This window comes from Athene cunicularia (genome assembly GCF_003259725.1).
Source record: "Athene cunicularia isolate RWA chromosome 3 unlocalized genomic scaffold, athCun1 chr3_part1, whole genome shotgun sequence".
NCBI classification, from domain to species: domain Eukaryota; kingdom Metazoa; phylum Chordata; class Aves; order Strigiformes; family Strigidae; genus Athene; species Athene cunicularia.
The window spans coordinates 99,610,508-99,630,820 of NW_020799097.1; the positions used below are offsets into that span (position 1 = coordinate 99,610,508).

At 43.8% G+C, this 20,313-nt stretch overlaps 1 protein-coding gene across 1 annotated transcript in view; it reads left to right on the forward strand.

Moving 5' to 3' along the window:
- Positions 1 to 486: 486 nt before the first annotated feature.
- Positions 487 to 20,313, forward strand: part of HHAT (hedgehog acyltransferase) — a 236,509-nt gene continuing 216,682 nt past the window's right edge. The window contains exon 1 of the mRNA XM_026844624.1: positions 487 to 738. Within this exon, the coding sequence (XP_026700425.1) occupies positions 487 to 738 (252 nt within the window). The remainder of the gene's footprint in view (positions 739 to 20,313) is intronic.

Genomic DNA, 20,313 nt, shown 5'->3' on the forward strand with positions numbered 1-20,313 from the left:
TTGAGCCACTCAAAACTAGCCTGAACAAGGTGTGGGGAGAGATACGCTACAGAGAACAACCCTGCAACTGCCATAGGGCTGCAATGATCTAATAGTTCTTTCCCACCTTTAATCTCTGTGATCCTGCAGTTAATCATCACACATTCATTGTGAAATCTTTGCTGAGATCATTTGTTAAGCTTCTAACCAGTGAAATTTTATATTCTCTAGAAGAGGACAAACCTCTTTGGAGTTTTAATCCAAACTTACACCAGCCAGTGGCCTTGGAGCCGTGATTTTGCTGGCAGAAATTTGGACCCAGGTCCAAACTTTGTATCTCTACAATGGGAAGATTTGAAATGCAGCTTCTTTGTTTCTGCCTTGTGCCTCTGTAGAAGCTGCTGCCAAGAGATACAGATAGTGAATCAGAGACAGGTTCTTTTCCAGAGCAGTGACAGAGACTAGCAATTACAAATAGCTTTGGACCTCTTGAATGTAAGGGTGTAAATGGAGGCTATTTTTCCCTTGCATCCTCCCCCACCATTTCTCTACAAGCGCAGAGGTTGGGACTTGGGTGTGATGAAGACAGATGTGGCCAGACATTTTCATGATGAAGTCGGCTCCCTGGAGCTACAGAAAGTGCTTCCTCCAGTCTGTGAGCTGCAAAGCATCGAGGTGGCAGGGGCAGTTGCAGTCCATAAATTTGTTTTTGTCACGCTGAAAGATGATTATAGATCTGTTAGCAACCCCCTGGCCTATGTAGGTTTGCACAGCAATTACTTTTCCATCACCCTGCTGTTTGTAAACTTTAAGAATATCCCAGAAATTATATTGACCTTTGGGCTGATGGGTTCCAAGCAATGAACTGTCAGATGAGCTGTGGCCTGCCGCCTTTCCTCAGTTGTGGAGCAGGTGCAAGGGAAAGCAAATAGCACTGGTGTTCTCCTCCCGATCGAATGTTCATTTCTGGATGTTGTCTGTAAATTGAAGAATGTGATGACAGCAAAAGGGCCACTAACAGTGGACTGGCAGGACACAGAGAGGGGAGAGAAATGTGCTGTAATTGGGTCATGAATTGAAATGTATTTCTCTGAAATTTGCTGCCTCCCTTCTCTGACTCCAGTCATGGATAAGTAGCTTCTCATTAGTTTCCATTTCCCTCCTTTATTTCACCACCAGTTTCACATCACTTTTCCTTTGATTTTCTTTAATCTTGGCTTCTCCCTGATGGTCCTTTTCCATACGTATGGACTAGTCTTATGCAGCTGCAGAAGCAGAGGCCTGCCCTGTTTTTATCTTAACCACAACTTTCCAAACATTTTTATTAATAATTCCCTTTTTCATGTCACATTACCAGAGGGTCCTGACAAACAAATTGGGTAAATCAGACTTCCCTCACAAACTTAGTATTCCATGCTCACTATGTGCAGCACAGATAAAAGAAGTCAGGTTTTTGCATAAAAGTTGATACTTTTTTTTTCTGTGCTTCCCGCAATGAATATGACAGGATATGGTTCAAGAATGCACTAATGTCTCGATGATTTTTTGCATCCAGATTATGCACATTAGTAACATGAGCAGTTCCTGGGTATGAATAGATGAGCTTCTCATGGGATTTTTCGCTGTGTCAAGCATGGGAAGCAGGTGAAGCTGGAGGAACTGGAAGGAAGCGGTTTTGCTTACAAAGACTGTAATTCTGAGTTTGGATGTGGGTTTTTTTCACCCAGAAACTTCTTCATGATCTGAAGTTTGCAAGTGGGTTTTCTATATGAGTTCATTTTCTTCCCAATGCTGATTTTGGGGTGCGAAGGGGAGGCTTGGAGGAGCTGAGGCAGTTGGGTTTTGGGGGGCTGTGCAATGTTGGTAATACTGTCCACCCTCCCAAGCCACTGACTCATTGCTGCTGGCTCCAGGAGGAGGAAGAAGCAGTTGGTTATCCACAGACTGCTTCAGGAGAAGGACTGCATATCATTCTGCAGTTTCTGCAGATCAGCAGATAAAAGGCTAGAAAGAAGATCTGCAAAAAAAAGAAGAAAAAACAAAGTCAGAGCTTTGCCTTACCCAGCCTTAATGATGGGTCAGAACACTTACTGGGGAGGCCAGACGACCTGTAAAAAAACCACAATTCAGTTATGCCTGGGAATAGAGTAAACTGAGATCAGCAATAAAGCAGCTTTTATACAAGTTGGGAGGATGCTGTAACATGCCAGGGTATTTTGCTAGTAGTGCCTTTCAGGGCTGTGTTATGGCAAGTTACATTTTGCATGGGCTATGTCCAGAGACAATCTTCCTTTTGCGTTTCTTCTTTTTCCATTAATAAATTTTCTGCTGCACTCAGCCACAGAGCAGAGGCAGTTTATGTGCTTGCCTGGCATTCTTAAGCAGTGGAGTTGGAAGTCAGGCGAAAGAAGTCCTAGGTAGAAAGGGCAGAGTGCATTAACGTAGTAGTGCTGCATCTGCCAAAAGATACACTGGTTAGCGAAAGTTCGGAACTAAAATCCACCCCGATATTTTGTACTAGCTTTCTTAGTGACCCCAGAAGGGATGTCTTTTCACCATCTTTCCAGTTATGCTGTGGATTACTAATCTGTGCCTTTTCTGATTTCTTTCATTATCCTTCCCTTCAGTGGACTTTTGAAAGATCCTGTCCTATATAAAAACACTGTCTCTGGGCAGGAGGCAGGGATAGCCTTGCCCTTGTACATAACTAACTTCCAAACCCACAAATTCAACCTCATGATGGGCGCGTGTTGAAGTGGGTCTCTGTGTCCAGGGCAGTCCTCAGATAATGCCCCAATTCATCAGGAAGCATCATGAGCACCAGGTCTGGACTGCAGTGTTGGGGTAACTCTACTCGCTTCTTGTCCTCCTCTCTCTTCCTCCTCTCCTGTGGTTGGTCCAATTTATGGGTTGACTGTGGCCAGCTGCCAACTGCCCATCCAGCCATGCTCTCCCTTCCCCTCCTCAACAGGTCAGGGGGGGAAATAAGATGAAGAAAAGCTCATAGGTCAAGATAAAGACAGATCACTTACCAATTACCGTTATGGGCAAAGCAGACTCGACTTGGGGAAAATTAATTTATAACCAATTAAAATAGGTGGGATAGTGAGGAAAAAAAAAAGACAAATCAGCACCTTCTCTCCCTCCTTTTTTTCAGGCACAACTTCACTCCCAACTCCTCTAACTCTTGCCCCCGACTGGTTCAGGGGATGGGAAATGGGGGTTGTGGTCAGTTCATAACAGCTCCTCTCTGCCACTCCTTCCTCCTCACACTGTTCCCTTGCTCCAGCATGGGTCCTCTCCATAAACTGCAGTCCTTTGTGAACTTCTCCACCATGGTCCCTCCACAGTCTGCAGGGGGACACCCTGCCCCACCATGGTCCTCCACAGGAGAATCTCTGCTTTGGTGCCTGCAGCACCTTCTTCTCTGCCCTGGATGTCTGCAGGGCTCGCTCTTTCTAACATGCTTTCCCTCAGGCACCACCGTCTTGGCTGCTGGGCTCAGCTGTTGGCTAAGACTGGCTGTGTCTGGCACAGGGGCAGCCCTGGCCTCTCCTCATAGAGGTTGCCCTTGTAGCCCTCCCTGCCAGCACCTTGCCACGGACACACAGTGCAATGGCTTTCACTCAGATGGTCTTCAAGTCCTTTCTGAGGAGCTGAAGTCAAGTTTTCTGTTCTCCATAACCCATCAGTGATGTGCTGGGGGTGTCTGCTGCTGCCTGAGGGACCTGTGGTTGGAGACACCAAGCGTGGCGTGTAAGCATGCGCCAGGGCAGGCACTGCCAAGCCAGGCTTGTGGCAGAGGCAGCCAGAGGTGTGGTAACAGGGTGTCTGGAGGAGGGAGACTGTTGTTTGAGAGGGGTGGTGGTTGGCCACTGGTGACATGAATCTTGGGGCTGCAGTTCCCTCGTGGTGACGGGACTGCTGCACAGGGCACGTGGAATGTGGAGATGTGAGTGCTCAGCGTGTGCTACACCACGGCAAAATCATCGCCTCAGCCTCAGAGTGCTTCAGTCCTGAACCGTTTTTTGCCTTTTAAGGGTCCGTTACAGCCTGAGGACCTTTGTCACTTGTGTGCATGGCCAGGGTCAGAAATCTTCTTCCTTTAGAAGTCACAACTCACCACCAAGTAAGTCTCTGGCAATCGCTCTTGGTCAAGCATTGCCCACGTTGTTGTACCCCAGGGAAGGGTGATGCTCAGCAGGGATTTCTCAGAGATGAGAGGAAGGAGGTGTGGGTGTTGTGTTTTTTTTTTTTTTTCCCCGGGCTGAAAAGATGGCAGCAAGAGAGAAGCTCTTGAACAGGAGAAATATTTCAGGGAAAGGTGGGGAGGAGGCATGTGCGGCTGGAGGAAGGCTGGGGCTGAGGCTTTTTGGATTTCCTGAAGCTGTGGGATGTGGGAAGCACCGTGGGTGACAGACTTGGACGGAGGTGAGGAAACAGCCCAGCGCGCGGTGGGCACTGGCCCAAGAGGAGTGTTGGCCGCCCTTCTGCGGGAAGCCGTCCTCCCCTGTGCTGGCAGTCACGGGCGAGGTGTGCTTCAGCTACCAGCTCCAGCAAAGCTAGCACCGAGCTCCGCCGGCTTGGCAGGGCTGGTCCCATCATTCCCACACAGCAGGGCCCTGGCAGCCTCCCGTCCCCCGTTCGCAGCCCAGGGCAGCCCGGCCCGCAGAGCTGGGGGCTCCCAGCCGCCTGGCGGGGCGTCCCGGGGGGCTGCGCAGCCTGAGGTTAGCATGCACACCCAGGCAATGCTGCTTTCCCAGCTGCAGGAGCCGAAATCACTAACTGTTCGCCAGCATGTCTTCTGTGTTTTATGTAAGAAACCCAAAGCTTTAGCTCTGGTTTTGGTTTTTTGTTTTGTTTTGGTTTTTTTTTTTTTCCCTAATCAAGAATTCATCAAGACAATTGCAGTTGAGCATGGTTTAAAGTAAAATGATAATATGGGCTCCTGTTGAAGTTTTAGTTTTGCAGATGGTTGCGTTTTGTAACAGACACCAGCGTGAACCAAACTCCTAGATCCAAATACCTCCCAGCTTTTAGATCTGAATCATGTACATTCAGAACACTTCTACTTAATCATCAGCAAACCAGAATATTAAATGGCATCAAAGTGTGGCCATGAGCTAGAGATTTTGTCGGTGAGGTTTAACCTTTGCAGTTTCAGAGCCAAAGCTTTGCATAAAGGAGAAATTCTAGGGTAAATGTAAATAACACACAGGTCTGGAGGATTAGCTGTCTCTTGTCCAGAAATGCCACACCTTGTAATTAAAGAAGAGGCTGTTAGTATGTGACACAGGAATGCAGAGGGTGTGGACCATCTCAGATTTACAGGCTATCGAGTTTATGAAAGAGACTAAATGCTGTTTAGTGTTACAAAGGTGGTAAAACCTTTGTTCAGCGTTGCCCCAAAAATCTGGCAAGCCTCTGATGGGAAAACACTTTGCAAGTAAGATCTTGCTAGAAAAAGAATCTGTAGGAAAAATTCAGTAGGGAAACTCCAGTAGCTTCTCAAATGACTCCTTTTCTTCATGCACTGCAACAGGATAATGGTGTATAGGCTGAATGTCAGTTCGTGTTTGCAAGTTGCCTACTGTGAACTGGAAAGTTTGACTGAATATTTTAATATAACTTTACAAGTAGCCATTAAAATAAAAGTTCGTGAGTGAACTTTAGTGCCAAAATAAGTGCAACAAAAGCATTTCGGTATGTGAAAAACAGTATCTGCGATGAAGATCTGAATGTAAGCACAGGGCTGAAGAAATCATTTTGGTTGTGTCCTTTCCAGTGAGTTGCTATACCTCAGGATATTTATAGCTTTGTAGAATAATGAATATTAACACTTGTCATCTCACATCCAAAGTGTCATGTTAAAAAAGGGATTTGAACTCTAGAGATTAATGCAGTGAAAATTATGACAACATTTGGCTCAATGAAAGAAAAGCTTGGAGTTAACTGTAAAAGGCTCAAAATGGAAAACTTTTTTTTTTTTTTTTTCTTTTTTTGCCAGACCACCGTGGTGACTCTGTGCTCCATGCTATTGTGTCCACATCTCAGGTCTGGGTAAGGCTGCCTCCAGGACTCTTCTACAGTTGTAACACCTGTCACTAAGTCTGGTGAGTTTTATAGTTGGTTTGGTACTCGTGAACGGGCTGGAGAAGAGAATCAAATGTGCTAACAGGATACTAGAAAATAATCAGAGACCTACTCTTGCACAGCCATGCTCACTAGGAGTTTGCACCAGGTCTCCTGCAATGAAGGCAAACTAAAGAGCCTTGATTGCCTGACTCTCCTGCCTGGTGAATATGCTGTCTTTTTCATTCTTTTGCACGGTTGAAAATACCACTTTTCCAAAAGATTTGCAGAAATCCCTTCCTCTCAAGGCAATCGGACTTTTAATGGGATAAAGAAACATTAGCTACAGTGCTCTGCGTGAGGGGGGAAGCAGCTGATTCTGATATCTGGAGTCTGAGGGCACCATTATAATTCAAAGCTTGACTTCCAGTTGGACAGCGTTTCCCTTCCATGCTAGGACTGGATTTGGTTGTGTCATTACAGACACACCATTGTGAGGCCAGATTTTGCCCAGCTGCTACACGGGTACACAAAGAGCTGAGAAAGCTGCAGGGAGCCTCTTCGTTGTGTGTTCCTGGACAGCAGCCAACCTACCATCAAAGGTTGCTCATTCCTTGAAAAAGCACAGGGCTTGCCCCATCCCCCAGCAATGCCACGGCCGAAAGGTGTCTGAAGAGAGATGGGAAGGGTATTTCCAGTGTCTCAGTTTGTGGGACAGAGTGTGCAAGGTGGGCTGGAGAGGGAAATCTGCAGTGACAGAGAAGATAAGCAATGCCTGAATGGGAGGGTGTGGAAAACCATCTCTCAGGGACAAGATGTAAGGCATGATAGAACTTTTAATGGGTGAGCTGTCATCAAATTTCTAGTAATTTTTAGCAGTGAGCTTCAGTACGCCTCTGAGTGATTTTTACATGCATTTGCAAAAACTCCTGAAGCTCATCTATAAGCTGGCCTGCCTCTGACCAGCACAATTCTTTGTGTGTGTGTGTTAGTTTGCATCAAATACAGCCTAATTCTTATGTAAAAATTCCATGGGAAAATCCAGGAATGACTGCATAACTGATTTGGTATGGCACTGGGCTTTAATTGTTTTCAGATTCCAGTTTTCAAGGCCAAGAAACCAAAACCCTAAATAATGTTTCATTTCTATCCCTTTGCAAACTGAGTCTCTGCGGAATGCACAACTGTAGCACTCAGCGCTGTATATAGAAAAGCACTTTTGGTGTCCTGCAGATGTCTGCTCAGTAGCTTCCATATGGCAAATTACTTGTTATTGGACCAGACTCTGCTCATGCTTGTGCAATTCTGTTGCAGTTGGCGGGGAGGTAAGGCAATCACAGCTCAATCTGGCCCGTTGGGTCAAATAAACTCTCTGCACACTTGGGTAGGGGTTTCAAGCTGAATAATGTTGCTGGAACAATTTCCAGCCCTCACTCAACGCTGGTGCAGCCCTGCCTCTCACAGCACTTGAAAGGCTTACGGCTTCGGTAATAGGTTAGGAGTTCTCTGCCACCTGAGCACTGGGCTAGGGTGGAAACTCTTGGATATTCCTGGCACCTGGGAAGCCTTTACTGGCCCAGTGCAATAAACCGGTGGTCTTAGTGAGGTGAAGGACCAGATAATTATAGAAACAGAATCGTCCTCCAGAAACTGTTCTCCCTGTCAAGCCTGAACTATTTTGGCAGGGGAAGCTTCCTCAGTGTCTCTCAAGCTCTGTGTTTTTTGTGGCTTAAGAGAACACTGCATTCACTTGGGGTTTTGAGCCACCAAACCCCATTCTGTTTTCTATTTATAATATTTTCCATGTTGTTTTTTGGGAGACTTCTGTGTGTATGTCTGAAACAAAGACCAAAATTTGAATTTAGACTCTGCAATCCAGTCTTGCCAGTACTGGTGTCTGTGCAGCCTGGATCCATGCCCACTTGGTTTCATGCTGGTGGTACGATGATAAGTAGAGGATATGTTTTGTGATGGTGTTGAGTGATGGCTGGAAATTGTTTCTTACATTCAGAACCTCATTTTGAGATATTTTTGATGCAAATGTGCTGGCTTCAGGTAAGCTGCACCTGTCTAGTTCAGGTCAGGTCCAACCTAACAAATGCAAGCAAGCTCATGAGAGCCCACCTGAGGATACCCTAAGCTTTAAAGATCCTCCTTCTTACTTAATCAAAAACTGCAGTAAATCAAAGTTTTGTCCAATTAGAAAAGCTGAATTTGACCTAAAGTTTTATATAGGTACTGCAGTTAAAGAAGAGTTCCAGCAAGGCATTAGGGCACTGGATAGATAAGGCAGAAACTCGGTGATCCTAGCTTGTCCACTTTTGCAGGACAGACAGTGGGGACATATAAAGAAGAAGGTTTGTTCCTTTGGCTACCTTGTTTTGGTTTGCGACTTGAAAACCGTATTTGTAGCTCGGCTAATTTGGAAATGGCAGGAAACTCCAGTCTAGTTATGAAGAGACACTCGCCATCTGCAGTCTAGCAGTACTTGCCAACTATATGTTTGGGACACAGCAGTCTAGGCAAAAGTGGTATCATCTGACCCTAATATATCTATTTCTCAGTTTATGGTGTTGTAAGCATGTCAACAGAGCAGCTCTCAAACATGGCACATTTTGAAACAAGTAAATTATAGCACTAATCTAATGGCTGATTTTGTTTTTCTGACCTACTTAATTAAAAAAAAGTGTCTAAAAATGGAAATGCTGTTTAGCTTAACGCGAAGACAGAGCTGGCTTTTTTTCTCTCAACATCTGTGTCCAGAAAGGAAGAAAAATCCTGTTTTGACTGGCCTTCCTCCACGTCTTTTTTAATTTTTTTTTATTTCTTGTCTAAAGCAAAGTAAGTTACATAAACATTCCACCTCTTTCCATAAATTGGCTGCAGTTTCTGAACAATAGCGTTACTGTGAAGAGAAGAAAACCACAGACACACCCCACAACTGTTGGTCACACAGCCAAAGAGAACTAAAGACGCATTCTTTGAAAGTACCAAAAAGGAAATCCATGGTCTTAAGGCAAGACCTTTTATGTTATGTTTGGAAATGTTTCTCATTTCTCTCTTTCTTCCCCCACCCCCGCTTCTTCTTTAGCTTTCTTAGTTCAACATGTTTAAGGGAGTGAAATGGCTCTAGACAGAACTTTATTCTTTGTCAAGATGTGTTGATAGTATTTGTCAGTACTCACTAACCTGAGACTGGATAGTGAAAGAAAACTGAAAAGTGGGATTTTAGAAAGAGGAAAGAAAATATGTTACTAATAATGCCTCTGAGGCTTCCTCAGTATAAGAAAATACTTCACTTGCAAGAAGAGAGAGGCTAAGACAGAAATCTCTGTTTAAAGCTGATAGTTCTCGGTTGTAAAAGTAATAATTCTCTTCAGAGAACAATAACTCTGTGGAAACAACTGTTTGCTTCTCTGAAGCATCTCAACACACTTTCCAACTGGGAATTCACACCCATCATAGCCTGTGTGCCCCAGCTGGGCAAGATGATGCACTAGGTTAGATGGTACTGTCAGAGTCACGCTACAGCAATAAATACACCCGAATTACTCTCCTCTGCTGTATCCACTAGCCTGCACAGCCTTTTAAACACAGAATACCAAGTGGTTTGGCACTGTCTGTTGATATTCCCTCTTGGAGGCTCTGGGATTATGATCTCAATGAAGGCAAAGTTGCCGCTGATCTTACTGGGAGTTAAGCAAGCGTAAAGTCAGCAGAATCCTGCAGGCACCAGGAATGCACAACAAAGCGATGCCTATACATCAGCGACAAGGTGTCTACTTGCCTCCTGCTTACTGGTATGTGCTGCGGATATAACAGCAGCCCTGCATGCAGCTGGAAATCCCAGCTGCTCTCTAGCCAGCGAAAGGGCATGGCGGAGTTTACCAACTCGCCTTCGCAGCAGCCCATGCTCAAATCTCCCCCCAGCAGACCCAATGGGGCTCCAGCAGCTGCCCCCCTCTCCCCACAGCTGCCAGGGCTCCCTGCTGCACGCCAGCCCTGCTGTCACAGCCCTCCCCGGTGGGGGCATTTCCCCTTGGCCCATCTCTTGCTCCAGAGCAAGTCGGAAGCAACAGTCACATTATCTGCAAGGAATGTGCCTGCATTTCTGAGTGCTTCTGTGTATGTTATTGAGCATGCTTTGTTCAGGAAAGCAGCAGAAGTGAGCAAATATTATACCATGTAAGGAAGGAAACGATGAGAATAGCTGTTCTTCTGTTAAGGTACCTGCAGAAAGCGTGTTCAATTTTCTTAAAAAACCCAAACATTCAGAATAAACTTCAAATACAAGGAAATAAAGAAAAGGCCTCTGAAAACAGAAGATTAATTTTTAGAACCTCAGATGGTTCTCTGCAGTTTTATTCTCTAGTCATAACTTGCAGTTGTTTGTGTCCTGGCACTACTGAGACATTTAGACAGGATTGGGCCCTTCTAAGATATACAGTGTACATAAGCTGCTTCCAGACCTCCAGCTTAAGACAACACAAACAAAGAAAGAGAAAATGAAGAATTATCATCACTTGCATGCTATTAAACACAGTTATATACACAAGCTAATCTGGTTTTAGACCCTGCAGTGGCTGGTAGATGCAGTACACAGCATGTGGACTGAAAAAGGTTAATTTTTTCCTTTTGCTTGCCAAATCATTTCTCTGCTCCACCCTTGGTGTCCAACTTTCCAATCCCTGAGTCAGTGTCTGAAGTCAAAACAACCAGCTGGGCCTCACTGAACCTTTCACTGTGGGAAAGCTCAGCTCAAAATGGCTGCATTGTTTCTCTGTAATCTTATCCTCAGTGTTTAATATCCTCAGCAATTCACAGAATTTTCAGGATTGTGTTTTGGTCCTATGGGAAATAGTGACTTAAATGGTGTGAAGTTTTTGCTCTTATGTTATAAGGGAAAATATTATGAAAAAGTAAAGAATCCATTTACTATCTGTTGATATATTTTACTTACCACTTTGAGCAGAAAGCTGCACAGTTGAACTACATACACCTTTTTTTTCAGAATAAATCCTTAAACAGTGTCTGATAACCTGATAAAATGGAAGACTGGAAATGTACTTGCCATAAAGAACATGTCATAGTGACATCTACTAACGGAGAATAGTTTGTCCCAACATTTTCAAACTGCTTCACAAAATTACTCATGGGCAAAGCGTGCAGTATCTATTAATGTCTAAAGATCCTTATATAGGAAAAAAAAAAAAAAAAAGAAAATATTGTGAATAAGAGTAGGATTACGGGGCACAGGAAGAATCTGACAAGAAGACGACACATATTCATTTTGGGGATGATGTGTTGTAGCAAAACTTCGAAAATTTTTAATATTGAGGTGCAGCAAACAAGAACCATGTTTGAAAAAAAAAAAAAACGCAGGAGGATCTCCAAATGTAAAGAAATAGAAAATGTGTCACTTCAGCATGAGCAGTGTGTTACATTTTGAGAGTTGGGAGGAAAGCTCTGCGAGTATTTGCAGTGTGTCAGGCAAACAAGCGTGCCTCCCACTGAAGAGCCTATTTTAGTGGTGCTAGCTAGTCTCACGGGTGCACTTGTTGGAGCAGGTGTCAAGGCAGGTCTTGTGGGCTGACCTCAGCTTTGGCAAGGAAAACCTGAGGAGAATCCTGTTAGTGCAGTCTTATTCTCAGCTGTGAGACAAAGGCCAGAAATCCTACCTTTGGTGGAGAGGTTTTAATATCAGGCTAATATTGTGACAAGGTCTTTGAAGTCAGTTGCATGGTGAGGACCCGTTTGTGTAACTGTTGTACAAACTGCTCGTGTGTACCTGGGATGGCAGTGGTCAGGCAGGCTGAGAAGCAAAACCAAGACTTTTCACAGCCAAGGTGGAGGGTTGGGGGGTGGGCAACATCCCTACGGTTTAAACCATCTTAATGATTCCCTCATTAAGAACATCTGTGATGATTGGCTTATGATGATGATGTAGGAAAATCACATACTGCAGAAACTCTGAAAAGCTCTGGAGCTTCCCAGTCGTTACAGATGGGTATGTACTGTGGGAGACTAAGTCTTATAGCAGATAGCTTCTGCTGCTGGAACTTGATCCCCAGTCTATGCCTGTTTCTGTCCCATTCCATAGCCTTGCCTATATGTGCTCTTCTTTTTGTCTATGGGACATGTCAACACCTTTTATTTAACAGTGCACATTTCTAATCTAGTCTGGGGGATGGGAGCCCAGGTCCTGAGATAGCTGATGACTGGGTATTGTTTTGTGTGCTCATCTTGGAGAATGAAGTAATAAGCATCAATGATGCATAGTGTACATACTTGTGTATGTAAATTAGGTTCCTGCTGTTAAACATGTGACTGTGAAAGATTTGGTCCTCCCATTTAGGGTTCTTTCCCCACTTGGGGAAAGGCACCTATTTTAGAAAATATAGATATCAGACATCCAGTTCAAATTTTCACTATTACTCCACTTAGATGAAAAACCACCACTGACTCATTCCTCTGCAATTTAACGTTTGCATGGTTCTCTTCCCCATTGCTTGTGAGGGAATCCCTCCTCAACGGACTGAAATTCAAAAGATCAATTGTGTTACAACTGCATAGAAAAAGAATGTTGCAACTGTGACCACAGCAAATTGTACCAAAAGATTTGCTGCTGATCTATACAAAGACTGTCAAAACCCTTCCACAGCTGTTTGCTTTGGCCTTGTCCACGACACTGTCCTTGGGCACCACGTGAGTAACATGCAGGCGCCGTACAGGCGATACTTGGGCTTTTGGTTTTCTTGGGAGCAGTCTGCCAGACAGATCACAAGGATTGTGCAACTGAGAATTCAAACTGATTAGACATGTGTTTTTAAGTGAAATTGGAAATGAGGAGATCAGTGAAGACAGATGCCGCATTATGTATAAAAGTCTGCAGCTTGGTTATACTGAGATTCACGTGACAATAGGTTCTTACAGTGATCTTAATAGAGGAGCGCTTTCCCTTCTATTGACTTTTCCTGCTTCTCCTGTTCTTGGTACTGCAGTAGCCCTGACCCTTCTTACTGTCCAAATCTGAGCAGGTCTCAACAAGGCCTCATAGTTCATAACAAGGCTTTATCACCTAGTGTAATCCTTAAATCTAAGTAGCCCACTGTAAAAATTACAGCAGCAGGCAAACCCTTGAAGCTTGTCTACTGGCAGAGCTGCCACAAAGTCAGAGGTCAAGGGCATGATCCACCCTGGAGATATGTGAGGTAACTGGGCACACTGCGAGGACTAGGAAGGATGTGGTGTGATGACCTTAGGACCATCATACTACTGAAAGACATACTTGAGATCAGTGCTTGAGGTCAAAGAAGACTGGCATTTGTACTGCTTTACAGTTTCTCATTTCTAAAAAAAACCACCTTTCCTAGTGCAAAGTTGCAGCCTGGTAGAGAAATACTCACATAGCCACAGGCCAACATCCCTGCCTTTTCAGAAATTGCTGTATGTGTGATAGGCTGTGGGCCAGTCCTGTATAGCTATCTGAAATACTGATACTAAAGCTGCAAGAGATGTACTCCCGAGAGAATCAGAAACATTTTTTTAAGCTAAATTATGCACAAATATCCTTACAAAGTTCATGATTCCACTAAATCTTTATTCCATTTCCTTGTTAGTTGGACCAGGCAAGTCTGTGATGCCCTCAGCTGTCCTGTGGTCTGCCTGTATTCCTCAGTGTGTTAATTTTTCTCCTAGGTACGTTATTTTCATTAGTTTAGACTTTTGCTTGTTTAACTTTAGCCAGAAACATCAGCTCTTTCTACTTGAAGTCCCCCGTCACGCACTTCTACTGTTTTTCCTCAGACCAAAACATAATCTTTGTAAACCTTACTACCTTCTACAGCAACAAAAACATGTTGTATTTTCCAGTAAAATGTCTCAGGTGCCAAGCACAACCCAACTGGCAGTCTGAAGAAACTGTCTCCCAAAAAGGTTGGTGAATATGTGCAAACATGAGCTGTTTTTCTAAAGGCACTTGCCAGAGCCCTTCTGACACACCAAGCTTAGAAAAATATTTGGCATCAAGCCCTTCTTCCAGAATTTCTCCATTTGTAGACAGTGGAAAATGCCTTCTTTTCATGTATTCATATCTTCTGGGTCAATGCATTAGCAAAGCCTTCTATCTTTAGTTCAGCAACGGCTGGCAAGCACAGTCACTCTTTTAGCTTTTACTCATGATACAATTCTTTGTTTAGTTGGACCATTTCAGTACCCTAGATTCTCCCTTGAGATAAGAGAGTATTTTCTAGGGCAGGAGCCATAGGAAGAATGAGATCTTTTGGCTGTTTTCTTTACTCTGAGAGGAGTAGGATCCCCTGCACCTCCAAATTGTGACACCCCCCTTTTGACAAGGAACTTAGGGCATTCCATAATTGAGGTCATATTGTTCTGCATAGAAACTGTATGCCACATACTGTGAACAGGTTCAGACATTGGGAAGGAGGATTTCTCAAAGCCAATCAGGTGTGAAGGCTCATGGAGATGTGGGAAGAAATGAACTATGGTTACTCTTCTGTACCACTAAGCTAGCTCAGCAATCTGGCTGTATTGTTGGATGTCTCTGTTCCTTCCCATCTGGCTTGCAGGTCTTCCTGTAACTGATATCATGCTGCCTGGTCTTTTCCTGTGTTGCAAAGTGTGAATTTATTAAGTAAGCATGGTACAAATTCTGAAGCAGGTCGTGGTATGTCCACAGTAAACTGGTAAGTACGTCAATAGAGCAAGCCAAGTCCATATGAAGGCTTCTCCAACTAGGCTTTCCAGGCGTATCCACACCACCCAGTTCTGAACTACAACAGAGTATCACTTGTTTTTACAGCTCCTTGATGAAAAAATGTCATGTTGGTCTCTGTTAGAAACCATTGACCCAGCATGTGGACTTTCAGGTTAGACTGAAACTAGATAAAACCCAAATAGTATTTGTGACTTTTTGCTAGTTTCATCTCTTGCTACTCACATTTAAGTTATTACAGAAGTTATGATGAAAAACCCCACTGTTTTATTTCTGCAGAAGCCAGGATGCAACATCAGTAATCTTTTATTGCTAAAATCTTTATGCAAAGCAACAGCTTTCTTACAGCTCATCACTTTTTTTTGGGGGGGGAATAATTTCCTTATCCTGGCACAAACAGGTGACCAAGAAATACAAAGAAAAAATAAATTGAGGTTACGTTTCAAAGAACAATTCCTTAAACAAGACATTTATAAATCAAGCTGCTTTGTAGTTATTGTAAATCATATATGGTCATATGTCCCGCATGCACTAGGGGAAGTTTATTGCATTGCTTAAATGTCAATTGGTTTATAATTACAGCACTTGAATATTAACAACTGTAGGGTCAAGTGAACCTGAAATATTTCATCAAAATCCTTAATGTTGTAGCTGTCCAGCTACTACATAAATAGGGCAAGGTCCAGAGGCTTTGCTGCATCATTACCCAATTAGCACAACTAAGGACCTTTCTCTGTACAGAATGTAAATCTTCAAACTTATTCATACCAGCTATAAGGCTCCCTTATCAATTAGGCTCTCAAGGATTCAATTTTTTTTTTTTTCTATTTTAATTGCTGTAATTGCCCAGAGCCCTCAAATGCTCAACTTTAAACTACATGGAGGCCAGGTCTGCTAAAATACATTATGTTCCTTCATCAGAGTGAGAGTTACTACACAGGCAGGTAGCAGCATACTCTAAAGTAGGCAAATCCTGGATGTAAATTTGCCCTATGAACATAATTTCTGGGTAACAGGAGAAATAATTACTGAGTTATCACTGTGTGCTCTGACTGATAGTAAATTAGTAGAAAGTGTTGGGTTTTTTTTCCTTTCACTTGTGGCTGATAATGAAATGCAAAGTATCTTCCTGATGTGTCTCTTCATAGCTATGTAGAACTGTAAGAGATTGTGAGATACGGTCCTTCCCTCCTGATTTACACCCACCTATTGTTTCTGGCAGCTGTTTGTCTAATTTGTTCCTAAAAATCGACATGGATGGGAATTGCACAGACTCCTTTGGTAACCTGTGCCAGTACTAAGCTATCTCTTTAGCAACTGCCTGCTCCCCACTGCTCTGAAACAGGTTTGGCTCTTTAACTTGCTCACTCTCCAGACATAGCAGGACACTGGTGACTCATCTTAAAGCATGAAGATAATACGTGCTTTTCAGGGAAGAAAATATTTGGAACAATCTGTAAAACTGATGTTTCTTCCTTTTTCAATTAAACTGTTTGGCAAAAATAGGTATTGACTTTGCTTTCCTGTTAAAAAACCCCACAACATTCAGGAACTGAGAGAACTGGTCCCACCCAGCTCACGGTGACCAGCTGGTTGTCAATGACTCTTAAATTCTCCATGGGCCGGCTTATTTTTTCATATTATTGCAACTGTCCTCCCTTGTGTGCTTGTGCTGTCTTGCACACAGGTTGCAGCCAAGCTGCGTGTTTCGTCCCTCCCATATGCCTGGGCCGGGCGCGGGGCCGAGTGCCCATTAACTCTGCCCGGCTGTGCAGCCAGCTGTGCTTCTCCCAGGGCTTGTGTGGGACCTTGGGTAGGTATGGACAGGATAGCCCTCCCAGACAAAAGAATTCCTTGCCATTCCTAACAGAAACATAAAAGAGACCGTTAAAAAAAAAGCAGCAAAAATAAAGAGAAGCTCTACATGCTTGCCATTTTGTCTCGTAACAGGGACTGGCTGTTTCACAGAGCTCAGTTGGAGTCTGTGTTTCTCATCTGTTTCCCATAGTACTGCCCTGTCAACTACCAGATTCTTAAAAAGAAAGTCACTTTTGTCCCTTTGTTTCAATTTCAGAGGCCTTTGTTATATCTTGAGTGTGGAAATGTGGATTTTTGGCTTGTAACTGGAAACTCAAAAAAAAAAACACCAAACCAACTTTTCCAGAAATTAAACCACCACAACTAAAGGATGTCTGGAATTTTTTTTATATGGTCTTTATACATGGATTGTTATGTGACCATAGTTTAAAACTATTTTCTTTTAATGACCTTACTTCTTTTTATATAGAAGGGAGACCCAAAACTCTCAATAGGCTAAAATTCACTCAGATATTTTGTCACAAGTGACTAAAGTAAAATTCAAGGTCTTGCAAAATATCGTTTTCCCTGGATGCTTCTTGCTGTCATTGGCAGCTAAATAAGTAATAGACAAAACAAGTGCTTCAAATAGGCTTGTTTGGGGGTTCTCTCCACAGGCAATGTGAAATACAATGGGCTTGGGAATTTCGTGTTAATTCCTCTTAGAATAAGCACGATAAAACTGCAGGCCACTTAGTAAAGCAGGAATTTCCCTAAGTGCACATACACTTCCAGACATCTCCCAGAGAAACTGAAAGGCATGGGAGAGAGAGGGAGAGGGAGAGTAGCATAGTTGGTAGTGACGACCCGGGCAATACGTGACCTCTCTTGCCCCACACAACCACTCAGGAGGGTCGGCCCAGGGTGAGGGTGCCCAGCGGCTCCCGGCAGGGTCATCCGCAGGGCCACAAAGATGGGGCTCCCAGCCAACATTTTGGTCATAATCGTGGCAGCTCAATGCGATACAAGGGGTGGCCCACAGAAATGAGTATGTAGAGGCTGGATGGCACCTCCCACAGCAGACAGGCCTGCCCACCGCTGGCGCTTGCGGGCTGCGGCAGAGGTGGTGGGGCCATACTGGGCTGCTCGATGTTACTCCTGACTCAGCCAGCCCCTGGCCGGGGTGGTTGCTAGCAGGGAGAGAGAGGGAGGGAACCCGGCATCCTTTTTGGCACTGTTTCCTCTTGCGTTGCTGTGCGTGTCTGTGGGAGGAAGGAGACATCAGGGCTGCATTTGGCAGCACCCCCCAGAGGGGACAGTGCAGCAAGGGGTGCCCGTGGCAGCGCTGCACAGGGAGGCTGCCCCAGGGGGCTGTGCCGGGCCCGTGGGGAGAGTCCGCTCTGAAGACTGAAATGGAGGAACAAGAGAGGAAGGAAAAAGATATTTGGTACAAAATGGAAAGAATCTAGGCTAGGAGAATGTCTCTTGTGGAAATGGGTAGTGTAATGAGAGAGGAGGGAGTCACTTTTACGGCACAAGCAGCTGGGACAAGGGTGTGATGAAAGAAAGTTAATCCAAACCAGAGGTCTGGCTGACAAACTTTGATCCTCCTCAGAGATCTGGTCTTTTTTCTCTGCAGACCCATGTACTGAAGAGCCTAGTGTAAAGAAAAACCCATTTCCATTTTTCTGGAAATCAGGAGACTGCACAATATTTGCAGGGAAAGAGACCTCTAAAAACATTTATGGTGGCATGTGTTTGTTCATTTGCTTTTCCCGACAGGGTTACAGTTTCCATTGTTATGATGTGCTGCATTTAGGGTTTGTGATCTATGGCAGTTGTACAGTTTCACTCCAGCAGAGTTTTATTCAAATATCAGATGATACTTTAACTTAATAGGCACGTTAGAAATCCTAGAAGTATTTTTCCCACTATATCTTAAATTGACATTGCTATGCATATGTGTATCCTGTGTATCCTGCCATGCATATGCTTTTTGTGTTTCTTCATGCATATCCTGATGATATGCTATGATAGCACGTTCTCGTAATAGACTGGAACAATAAAAACACTTTTTTTTTTCTTTCTTTTTTAGAAAGAACCACACTCCATTAGCGAAGATGTTGAGAGCTTATTCTTTACTACAGTTGGTCCTTTCAGGCATTTATCTAACAATATCATCAGTTCTTGGATGACATTCCCTTCAGTGAAGCTACATGCTTGCCTTTCTAAATTTAAAGCTTGCTCAGTGAACACAGTCTCTGGTAGGAATCCATCAGTTGGCAAGTTTGTTAAAGGTGTGATGTTATTGGCAGTTCAGTTTTGTGATTTTCCATGTGCTGCAGTACTGTACAAGAAAAGCAAAGCAGCATGTTAGGAAGGATAATAGCATGAGAAAGCTTCCTGATTCTCAAATAAGTAGGAATTCCGACTGATAACATCGGATTACACTGAATTTACAACCAGGACATTGCATCTTACTAAGTCAGTGTATCAAAGCTTTTTCTGCCCACTGTCAGCTGGTTGAGTGATGTTTGCCTGCTCCATTTCAGATGAGAGGTTGGAAGGTGATGTAAGACATTGCCTGCCAAATCTTGTAGAGTAACAATGACTGCAAGGCATGGGGCTAAATGAATGAGACTATACGCACACTCTTTTTGTATTGTGGGGTAGAAAGGGGCTCTGTGGGAAGAGCAGAGACCTGGGAGGCACAGCATGTGTATGCAGGATCCTCCTCCTAGCTTCATACTGCTGTGTTTGCGGGTGTACTATACCATGAGGCCTCATAGTAAAGCACATACTGTTTATCTTTGTGTGGCATAGTGCTCTGAGGTACTCATCCACCATCATCCAGAAGGGAGATGTGGCTAGAGAGCATCCAGTCTTCCACCCAATCTGCCTAGGATTTATGGTGAGATTTTCACTATCAACTCTGTACAAGTAGCTCCCTGCGCCTTTTTGTTCTCTGTTTCCCAGGACAGAACAGTCCTTTATATCCCATTGCTTAACTCTGGAAAGTTAAACTAAATGAACAACACAAAATTAAAATACAAAATTACATTATTGCTAAGTTGTGCCTTTAATTTCAGAGCTTCATACTGTGGCAGATGGTGACTGCTCTTTTGCCCAAAAACTTAGATTTAAGAGGCTAAATAGTGAGTATGTGTCCAGGGAAGCAAGGAGCTAGAGGTCAGTGGCATTGATGTCACATTCCTTTGCCTCTATAAGAGAATTAATTAAACTTCACACAGGCAGAAAAGTGAAGGATTGAAATGGTGAATGAAACTAGAATGAAAGGCAATTGAACATTTTCTCATGTTTGCTACAAATCTGATTGTGTAAAAAGAGAAGCCGTGTTTTTTCCCCTTGGAAACTAAGAACAGCTGTAGTGGATCAGACCAGAGATTTGCCTGTTCCAATGTCTCATGCATGATACGGGCTAATAACAGAGCCCAGGATAAAAAGTTTCAATACGAAATGAGCATCCAGTCTTGTTTCTTTCAGTGTACCCTTCCAGTTTCTGGCAATCTGCAGCTAGGGGTTTCTTCAGCCAAAGATTGATTGAATAGTTTTTCATGGAGTTTTGCAGGGCCTAAAGTCACTTCATTCACAGAGCTGTCTTTGCTCTTGAGGGTGGGACACAGTGGAGGAAATACAAATGACTAGTCCACCAAAAGCTGCTACTTACCAACTCTGTGTTGTGGAAACGAGTTTCATTTCTTTGGTGTTAC